General features: G+C 46.6%; 1 protein-coding gene across 1 annotated transcript; it reads left to right on the top strand.

The window, feature by feature from the left end:
• The first annotated feature begins 2,364 nt into the window (after positions 1-2,364).
• FOXB1 (forkhead box B1) lies at positions 2,365-3,734 on the top strand. Its single transcript, XM_046007178.1, has 2 exons — positions 2,365-2,419; positions 2,701-3,734. Exon 2 carries the CDS (start codon positions 2,757-2,759, stop codon positions 3,732-3,734), a length of 978 nt encoding a protein of 325 aa, XP_045863134.1. The 5' UTR covers positions 2,365-2,419; positions 2,701-2,756.
• The last annotated feature ends 6,112 nt before the right edge of the window (positions 3,735-9,846 follow it).

Below are 9,846 nucleotides of genomic sequence, written 5' to 3' on the forward strand. Positions count from 1 at the left end.
CCCAAAACGCCACCCCTCGTTAGGAGCTAAAGCGCGCACCGCTCAGGCAAGCACGGCGCCGCCTTTGGCCAAAGCTCCGCGGAGGTTCCAACCGAATCCAACCCGTTTATCTGCAGAGGATTTATCTGCCCTTCTCAAGCCGTGCCCCCAGAGACAGGTCAGCGTCCCGCCTCCACCCCTCGAACCCACCTCCTCCTCCTGGTTATTTTTTCCGAATTAAGAAGGTGACATTATTCTTTTCTTCAAGCACTTCTGTTAATATTGAAAAACGTGTGCTTGCATCTCAAGCGAGGCAGCCCAGACGCGAGAGCCATTTCAATATTAATGAAATTGTTTAATCTCCTAAATTCATCGTGTTTAAGTTACGTTTTGGTGAGTTATTGACCACCTCCGAAACTGTGGTTAAAGGAGGTGTGTGTGTGTGTGTGTGTGTGTGTGTGCACGCGCGCACGTGCGCCGAAAGATTTTTATGCTAACTCCAAACGGCTCCACTAATAATGCTCTAATATCACTAAAAGTCTCCGGCTTCACACCCAGAACTCTCCCACCACCACCACTACCACCACCTCCTCCTCCTGGGGCAAAACAAAAACAAAACCAAAAAACTCTCATATTTCTGGATTGAAGATGATTCAGAGTGGGCAGTAGGTATTGATGGGGAAAGAGGCTAACAATGAGGTAAAAGGAATTTCTTTTAAAAACCCATAAAGGCTGAAGAATGTGCAGAAACCAGTGGGAACTCCTAGGGTCTACTACTCCTTGACTAAGTGCATGCAGGCAGGGTCCACTCACTATTTCATAGCAATATGATGATGCGGCAGCCACCGCCGCCCACGATGATGATGATGATGATAATAATGATAATAATTCATTGAATCTCCGGAGACTGATCTGAACCAAAGAGGGCCTACTGCTGGCACCAGGCAGGAGGACCCTAGGCACATCCCCGCTCTGTCCTTGCTCCCAAAAAGGAAAACTGTCGTTCTTTTCGAGTCTAGAAGGTACTGCTGTTCTAGTGGGTCGGCAGGCAGCGTTTGTTGGGCTCTCTAAGCTCTAAATACGTTCTGTCAACTGCAGGGGTGGGTGGGGGGAGATGGAGAAGGGGGAGGGATGGAGAAGGGGACGAAGTTCCGGCTGTAAAATGCAAACCTCCATGCAATGCCTAACTCCTGAAGTTTCCAACCACCTGGGGAAAGCATGAGACCCTGCCATTCATCTGGTAATAATGTGTGTCAAACAAACTCAGGCCCTGCCCCAGGTCCACATACTGCCTGCCCCAACAGCCCCAAAGCCTTCATCCTGTGCCTAATTAAATTCCTAAAGGACTTTTACAGTGAAGACCCTGCCTATTCGCCCGGAGAGACTTTTTTTTTTTTAACTTGGTCAATACACTTTCAAAACGGGTTTTTTACAAGGGGCTGTCCGATTATATTTTTGTAAGTATTTTTAAAACCCCATCACTTAAGCTACACACTCACTGTGTGTAGAGCTATGGCAGTAGCCAAGGAAGGTCAAATCAAACTTTGACCTGCATCTTGGAGAACTAAGAGGAGGGGTGTATTTTCATTGTAATAACACATGCAACCAGCCCCATATTGCCAAGCGCAGGAGAAGGGTCTGCTTCAGGGGAAAGCCGTGCCTTAAGTTAGCTAACAATACAAACCCGGTACAATTCAGAGGAAACAGAATACCCCAGCCAAGCAATTTCCATGTCAAACATCATCTGCGCGGCAGCTCGGTCTGTGAACGTGAGTGGTCGCCTGAATCCCTGCTCCGCGGCCGCCACCTCCTCATACCTTCACACCGCGCACCCTGGCCGGCGTCCCGCTCACCACCGGCGGCCGAGGCTCTTCCCCCTCGCCCAGTCTTGAGCTGGAAGTGATTCCTATTGGCCAAGGTGTCCATGTAAATAGGTGTGAAAGAAACCAGAGCTGGCCAGGCTCTCCCTTCTTGCTCAGTCCCCTCCCTCTGCAGCCCCCGCCCCCCCTCCTCTTCCTCCTCCTCCCAAGGCGATTGTCATATGATAGCTAAGAAGTGGCACATTAATGAAGCGCCGCTACAGGGGTCTTTTCTGCTCCTGTCACCGCTTAAAACTATCAGATGGTTCGAGGGAGGATATGGAGGCAGCCACCTAGCTCAGCGGAGCCGCGGAGCCCACAGCAGCGCCCTCCCGAGCCCCGAGGCCGCCCTGCTGCCGTCTGCACGGGGACTCTGCAGCCGAGCTTGGCCGCCCGGGGATCTCACGGCCAGAAGCTCAGCGGACTGGTCGGCTTCCGGCGCTGCAGGGCTGAGCTGCGAAGCTCGGAGACGTGCGGAGCCTAGCCGAGGCCGGACACTGCGTCCCGGCTGCGCACTGGGAGGGACCCGAGAGCTGCAGTGCCATCCCGGATGCGGACGCACAACTTGGAGCAACTTTAAGGTGAGCCCTCTGCTTGCATCCCTGCCCCAGTCCCCGCTCCAGGTCCAGCTTACTTCTATGCTTCCCTCGCGCAGCTCATCGGCTTCCCCTCCCGCGCCCCCTGGCCGCACCCCACTCTGCACTCAAAGTTGCCAGCTAAAGAGTGCGGGCGCGGGCTGATCCGGCGCCGCAGCCCCTACCCACCACGTCTGGTCTGTACTCGGCCTGGCTGGCTGACCTCGCGGTGTCTGTCTGTGCATCCATGCTCCCCTCCTCCTCCCATTATCTTTTCCCCTGTCCAGATCCAAGCAGCCGCCGGCCCGCGCGGACCCGGAGCAAGAAGGGGGCAAACAAGAAGATGCCTCGGCCCGGCCGCAACACGTACAGCGACCAAAAGCCGCCCTACTCCTACATCTCGCTGACCGCCATGGCTATCCAGAGTTCTCCAGAGAAGATGCTGCCGCTGAGCGAGATCTACAAGTTCATCATGGACCGCTTCCCCTACTACCGGGAGAACACGCAGCGCTGGCAGAACAGCCTGCGCCACAACCTCTCCTTCAACGACTGCTTCATCAAGATCCCGCGGCGGCCAGACCAGCCGGGCAAGGGCAGCTTCTGGGCACTGCACCCCAGCTGCGGGGACATGTTCGAGAACGGCAGCTTCCTGAGGCGCCGCAAGCGCTTCAAGGTGCTCAAGTCCGACCACCTGGCTCCCAGCAAGCCCGCCGACGCCGCGCAGTATCTGCAGCAGCAGGCCAAGCTGCGCCTCAGCGCGCTTGCGGCCTCCGGCACGCACCTGCCACAGATGCCCGCCGCCGCCTACAACCTGGGCGGCGTGGCACAGCCCTCGGGCTTCAAGCACCCCTTCGCCATCGAGAATATAATCGCTCGCGAGTACAAGATGCCTGGGGGTCTGGCCTTCTCCGCCATGCAGCCGGTGCCCGCCGCCTACCCACTCCCCAACCAGTTGACTACCATGAGCAGCTCTCTGGGCACTGGCTGGCCACACGTGTACGGTTCCGCAGGCATGATCGATTCAGCCACCCCCATCTCCATGGCTAGTGGCGATTACAGCGCCTACGGCGTGCCACTGAAGCCGCTGTGCCACGCAGCAGGCCAGACGCTGCCCGCAATCCCGGTGCCAATCAAGCCTACACCGGCCGCAGTGCCCGCGCTGCCCGCGTTGCCCGCGCCCATCCCCACCTTGCTCTCGAACTCGCCGCCCTCACTCAGCCCCACGTCCTCGCAAACAGCCACCAGCCAAAGCAGCCCCGCCACTCCCAGTGAAACGCTCACCAGCCCGGCCTCCGCCTTGCACTCGGTGGCGGTGCACTGACCCGCAACAGCCGGAGCTCCCTCTTGTCCCCCTCCCCGCCAGCTTATTCGCCTTCCCAGCCTTCCAGCCCTGCCCTCCTCCGCCTAGGACCGCCACCCTAACTTGTCCATTTCACCTTCGGCCAACCCTCTCCCCACCAGGAGAACTTTGTTTTGGACCCAGGAGACAAAACACGAACTTGCAAATGGCCTGGAGGCGCGTGGGAGCTGTCCTTGCCTCCACAAGAGGGGAAGGCAGGGGGCACTTGAGCCAAGCCCTCCGATTCCCGGCTCCCCCCCGCCCAAACCCTCTCTCATTTAAGAGGCGGGGGAGATCCTGCCTCCCGCCTTTGCCTAGAGGAGCACGTCTTCCCTCGGCCTGGATCGGCGGGGCTCTGGACTCCGCGCAGTTAGTTCCAAGACAAGAGAAACCGCCTCAGAGGTTTCCTGGAACAGATCTCCCCTTAGGGCTGCAGCCACACAGCGCAGGGCCGGATCTCGTTTACGTCTTGGAAATCTGCCGGGAAAAGGGACCACTAATCTTCCTACCCCACTCGCCTCCGCCCATCGGGCAGGGGCTGGGCGGACCACAGCTTCCCGGAGTAGCGGCCCAGCCTCCCAGCTTCTGCAGAGTTGTTTTGTTTTGTTTTTTGTTTCCTGCCAGAGGCTCCAGGCACTGGGAGTTAGGGGAGAGGCTGCCAAACTGAGAAGGGGACGCTAGTCCTCAACACGAGCAAAACAAAACTAAAAGTAACCTTGTAGTATTGTTTACAGAGGCGCCCGGTAAAATGTAAACAGTGAACTTGAATCTGTATTGCTTGGCGGGCGAGCGGGCAAAGCCCACTTTACAAGTACCTGTTGTAATGTGAATGTTTACTCTTCATTTCTGACCAGGTTTAGGGGAGGGAAGGGGGGATGGAAAGTTAATTGGGATGTTAACTTTCCGATTACTTAGAGACCTTTTAGCTATTTATTTTATTGTTGGAAGGAAAAAAAAAGAAAGAAAGAAAGAAAATGAAACAAGCCCAGACTAAGAAAGCATCAAGGGCAACCCTAGAAGAACTTAGATAGCTGACGGGTAACATGAAGGAGATGTCACCGGATAGGTCTCCCATGGACAAGTCTTCGGTTTGCTACGAGAACTTTCCCAAGAAGCTAAAGGGCTGCAAAGAGATGTAAATGCTTGTGAATAGGAATGATTATACACTGTGTAAAATGCACTTTTGTTTGCTATATTCCTTTAGAGTCTTAGGTAATTTGCTGGAAAACGAACTGTTGTTCTGGTGTGACCTGCTTAAGTTAAAAAAAAAAAGTTGTAGTTTCATCAGGGCTGTAAAATTTTTGCCTTTCATTTTTCTCCTTCCCTGTTCAGAATTAGCATGGCATTTTAAATATTGATGTTCTTGTTCCCAGCATGCCTGTTTTAAGACAAAGACTTTTAAAAAGGTGTCTACATTAAATTATGAATCTAGTCCAAATAATATTTTCTCATTAAAATATGTAAATCCAAATTTTAGTTTTGTGTGTTTTTGAAGAGTTGCTGCAAAATAACTTTACAAAAGATAGATGTAGTGCTTCTCTCCGCATGCTTTTGATAATACATTGTCTGAGTAGTTTGCCTCTTTCATATCTTATTTTTAAAATAGTCAAATCTCCTCTAAAATAGTTAATCTCCCCCACTTGGAGATTGGGGGAGAAAGGATTCAAATGGATTCCTGAAGCAGAGGGAAAGAGGGAAGTATTTCTAGAATAGATCAGGTACAAAGGTGTAGTGCTGAAAAACTCGTTAAAAAATGCAATACTTCGTATATTTGTCTATCTTAAAATTTACATTTTACAAAGTATACTGAATATAAGGCTTAAGTGGAAATCAGGTAGAGGCTACATGGAGATACAACAAGTAACACAGACTTATTTACTCAGTGCTCATACTCTGATGCATTAGAGTATTCATTTCTGTGCTCCTTAAATTATTTCAGTTGTAGAAATTTTCTTTTTCAGAAGTTACCTAGAAGTTCATCTTGCATGATCAAGAAACCTGTTCACCTTGATTAGAACAGATTTCTTTTCACTCATTCATATGGGAAAATAATGCTCGATGCATTTATTTTAAGGAAGTGAATGAAGTTAATTAAAATGCTTAACTGTAAGTATTTGCTTTTCTTCAGATTTTTGCTGAGAATTACAATTTGCCCAGAATTTATGGCTCAAGGCCAACTGAAACTTTACTGAAGGGGTCACAATATTTCCAGAGCGAGGTGTGTATTCAACTAATAAGTTACAAGACAAAGAAAAACTTAAACGGTGATTAACACTTTACTGTGTAATATGATCAAACAAAGACCTTTGTGCAGTACAGAGAAACACACACAAAAATCATGATGACTATACTCCATAAGGAGAATCCTTAGCACCTGCGACCCTTACATATTTAGAGGGTTATCTGAAAAAAAAAAATTAGGATTAATGCAAAGGGTAATTAATCCTGTTGTGACCATTTTTAAAAAGGAAGGATCCCACACACAGCCAAAAAAAAAAAAAAAAAGGTGGAAAATAAATGAATCATTGGACTGATTAAAATGCATGAAGCTACTAAAGCTCGTCAGACAGGGGACAACTAAACTCATTCATCAAGCCCAATTCACAATTATATCAACAAGATCAGCAAAAGAAAGCCTAGAAAACTTACCCACTCCAGGCTAGGAAACTCTTGAAACTTTGTTCTCAACAAGAAAGCATCTACATTTTAAAAAAATTAAATACATTGTCATCATTTCCTGAAAAATAAAATTAAGGTAATTTCTGGAATCTTCTAATTTCATTGAATTTACTAACACTGATTTCAAACTGGGAATGAAGGGCTAATGTGGGCCTTAAACATTTTATAAATTATCAGCTTAGATAATCAAGTAAAATATTTGTCCTATAATAGGCAGTAGAATATATATGTATAAATGTACGATACATACATTTAATAAATGGGGGTAAGATGCAGTTGCTATTTCTGATTTTTTAGCAATGGAGTGATTTCAACTCACTATCTGAAAATGTTCTTTTCAGCTAGTAAGCTCGTCATGGTGTATTGCAAAGAATGAAAAACTTGGGCATTGTGAGCCCTCCTTTCACAACTGCAGACATCTTTTCTCAGACAAAGTTGAATGAGTAAAGTAAAAAATCCACTGATATTTTCACCTTGATCAGAAATCCAAAGGCAGTCCAAACAACACGTCTCCACCGTGCTCCATCCTCAGCTTTGAGACTTATGCCCTGTTTCGGTGAAGTGCCCCCACAAACAAGGAAGTTTATAACTATGATACCTTCAATGGCTCTCTTTGTCATGTTAAATCTTTTCACCTGGCTCAAGTCCAAAGTCAATACACACAGCTTTAAAATAAAACTGGAAGAGACAACACCATGCAGTGAGGTGTACATTCAGGGGTTTTATCCAGAAGATCGAGTTACAACTTGTATTTTCTATTTTGCAAATTTGGGCCTTTTTAAAATTTAGGTTTTTGATTTGGAAACTTGGCTGTCCTATTACTTTTGGTTTTTAACATGATTCTGTACTCAACTGTGTTTTGTGTTTCTATTGGGGGAAATGCTTACACAATGGATGAATTTTGTTCACTTTCTCAAGAGAGAAGCTGCGGAAATTCTCACTGTTCCTGTTGCCTGAGTTGGGGATTTTGAGAAACCTGAAGACTAGCAGGAGCAGTGCTAGTAAATGATCATTAGAATGGCCTAAATATTATAGCAGTATGTTTAATTCCTTTAATAGATGAGAAGATTGAGTGTCTTGGAAGCATAAATCTGGCCAGGTGCTCGCTTGAGAGGGGTGAAGTGTTGAGGAGCGGGTGGGAAAAAGCCAATGGAGTGTCGCAAAGAGAAGGTTTTGCATTAGTGTATGCGAGGTTGGGGTGGGGGCATGGTTTATACATTTACCAATGAAAACTCCCTTTTTAAGAGGTATCCATTTAAGAAATGAAAAGAATCAGGATCTGCTCTCAAATTCTTAATATAAATGTCAATTAATTTTTTTTTCCCTGAAGCCACATATACACAGAGATACCCAAACAAAAACAAAACAAAAACAACCCAACCCACCGGCTGTGAAGCCTCAAAGGGGATGCATTTGTTTCGTTTAAACTAACAACAAATTATCTAATTAATATGTTTCAATTACAGCATGAAAGGCACAGCCCCTGGACCGCCCGCCGTGGGGGCACAATAGCCCCAGAGCCCACTCTAGGAATTTACAATAACTTCACATCTGTTTCTTTATTTTCCACTTTTTGAGGCTAAAACTCCTCTCAAGATCACTTCAAACCACAGCCTGAGTTATGAAATATGTCCCAGTGTTAAAGGGGGATGAAACTTTGCCCACGGATGCTTCATTTGCAAGCAAAAAAGTGAAAGCCCATTGAAGAGCATTAAACAAATATATTAGAATTCTGTCACTTTATGCAATTGAGTAGATCAAATGAAGGGTCCCGGCCACTTCATTCACTCTCATTCACTCGAATAGAAAATGCAAAGAATAGCAACCCGAGACTGGGCCACCGATGTAGATTTAGCTCCTTTTTACTGGGAGACAAAAAGACTGAATTTTCACAAACACATTGCTGACTCGGGGACTAGGAAACCGGCACTGGAACCCCTTTGGAATTTAAATTCATTTTATCTTCCTCTCTCTTTGCGGGGCTCTGTTTGCACTACAGTGCAAGATGCAGCGGGCATCCTCAGGCTTCTGAAAAAGTGGGGGAGGAGAAGAAAGTGAGTGGGGGTGGCGATGTGGGTCTCAGGATTCCCAAGAAGCTCTTTGGTGGGCAACTCACACTCAGATCTGAGATAACTCTTTAAATAAATCTTTATTTACATCAGTGTAAGCATCGTTATATCACATGCATCTCCAAGTCTCTTACCTCCTTGCTTGGCATAGATGACATAAAACAGCTTGTTTTCAAAGACCTGAATTGCATCTGGGTCAACTGTTTTCTCCCTTCAACTAATATCAGGTCAGTGATGTCACAACAAATTTGAAAGCTGAGCTGTCAACCTCACCTGGTCAATTCTCTGTCTCTGTTTCTCTCTGTCTTCTCTTTGTCTCTCTTCCTCCCCCACCCTCCTACACGTCCCACTTTCTGATACCCCCTCAATCTGAGCACCATGATGGGAAACTTGTGAAAAATCAGGAGAGGAGACACTCTTTGGTTAGAATTTCCAAGTCAGAATCCTCCTGCATTTTCCTTTCCTATTCTCAGGGGGAAACAAAAAACAAAAACCCAAGCTACATGTGTCAGTGGGTAATTAAGATAATCTTGTGCCAATACTTCTATCCTGTGTCTTCTATGGCTGACATATTTGTTTTGGTGAACTTTATAGACTTTCATTTGTCTAAAGAAAGCTTACAGTGACTCTCAAGAGCTGCTTCTAGAGGCAAAGCAGGGCACAATAAAGAAGCAGACTTCTCAGCTTTCAAGGTGTGATTACAGAGGAATGAACCAGTTTTTCTCAAATTTGAAGTCTAAATGAGATCTGATCTGAAGGAGAATGTATTTGGAGGGTTTTCTACTGCGTTCCAAAATTTTGCCTGGTACTTATCCCAGGTACATCAAAACCTTGAATATTCTTCAGTTTAGTTTCAAGACCTATAAGGTCGTATTTAAGATTCGTCATTTAATTTGTGGCATTGGTATCTGGAACTAGGGATGGGAGGTGGCTCAGACCTACAGATACAAAAGATACTGAAGAAATAGTTGGCTGTTTTATAACCATAAGCTAACAAACTCACTGGAACTAATAATAAAGTAATCAGAAATTATCCATGAAAAATTGTAGCTGGCTAAATAAAACCTTCCTTGGAAGATGTTTCTTGTGGAAATTTTCAAGAATATATGGACAAAGCGTTCTTCTTTGCAGGCAGCCTCCTTTTGCCTGTGTCTGCAAATAACCGATGTCAAATCAGTTGCAAGCTTTTGAAGGGACAAACTGGGAGCATTAATTAGAGCAGATTAAGCTCACAGATAAAAAGCATTCTTTAAGTATCTGTTGTTTAGAAGCACTGTGATTCTGATTCATGCTTTGCAGTCTGTATATTTTTATTTACTCACTTAATTTCTTCCCCAGAGTGTTCC

Source organism: Meles meles, chromosome 6 (assembly GCF_922984935.1).
Source record: "Meles meles chromosome 6, mMelMel3.1 paternal haplotype, whole genome shotgun sequence".
NCBI lineage: Eukaryota > Metazoa > Chordata > Mammalia > Carnivora > Mustelidae > Meles > Meles meles.

What these genes read in the sequence shown, in the direction of transcription:
- FOXB1 (XM_046007178.1), top strand. Translation starts at nt 2,757, where the DNA reads ATGCCTCGGCCCGGCCGCAACACGTACAGCGACCAAAAGCCGCCCTAC.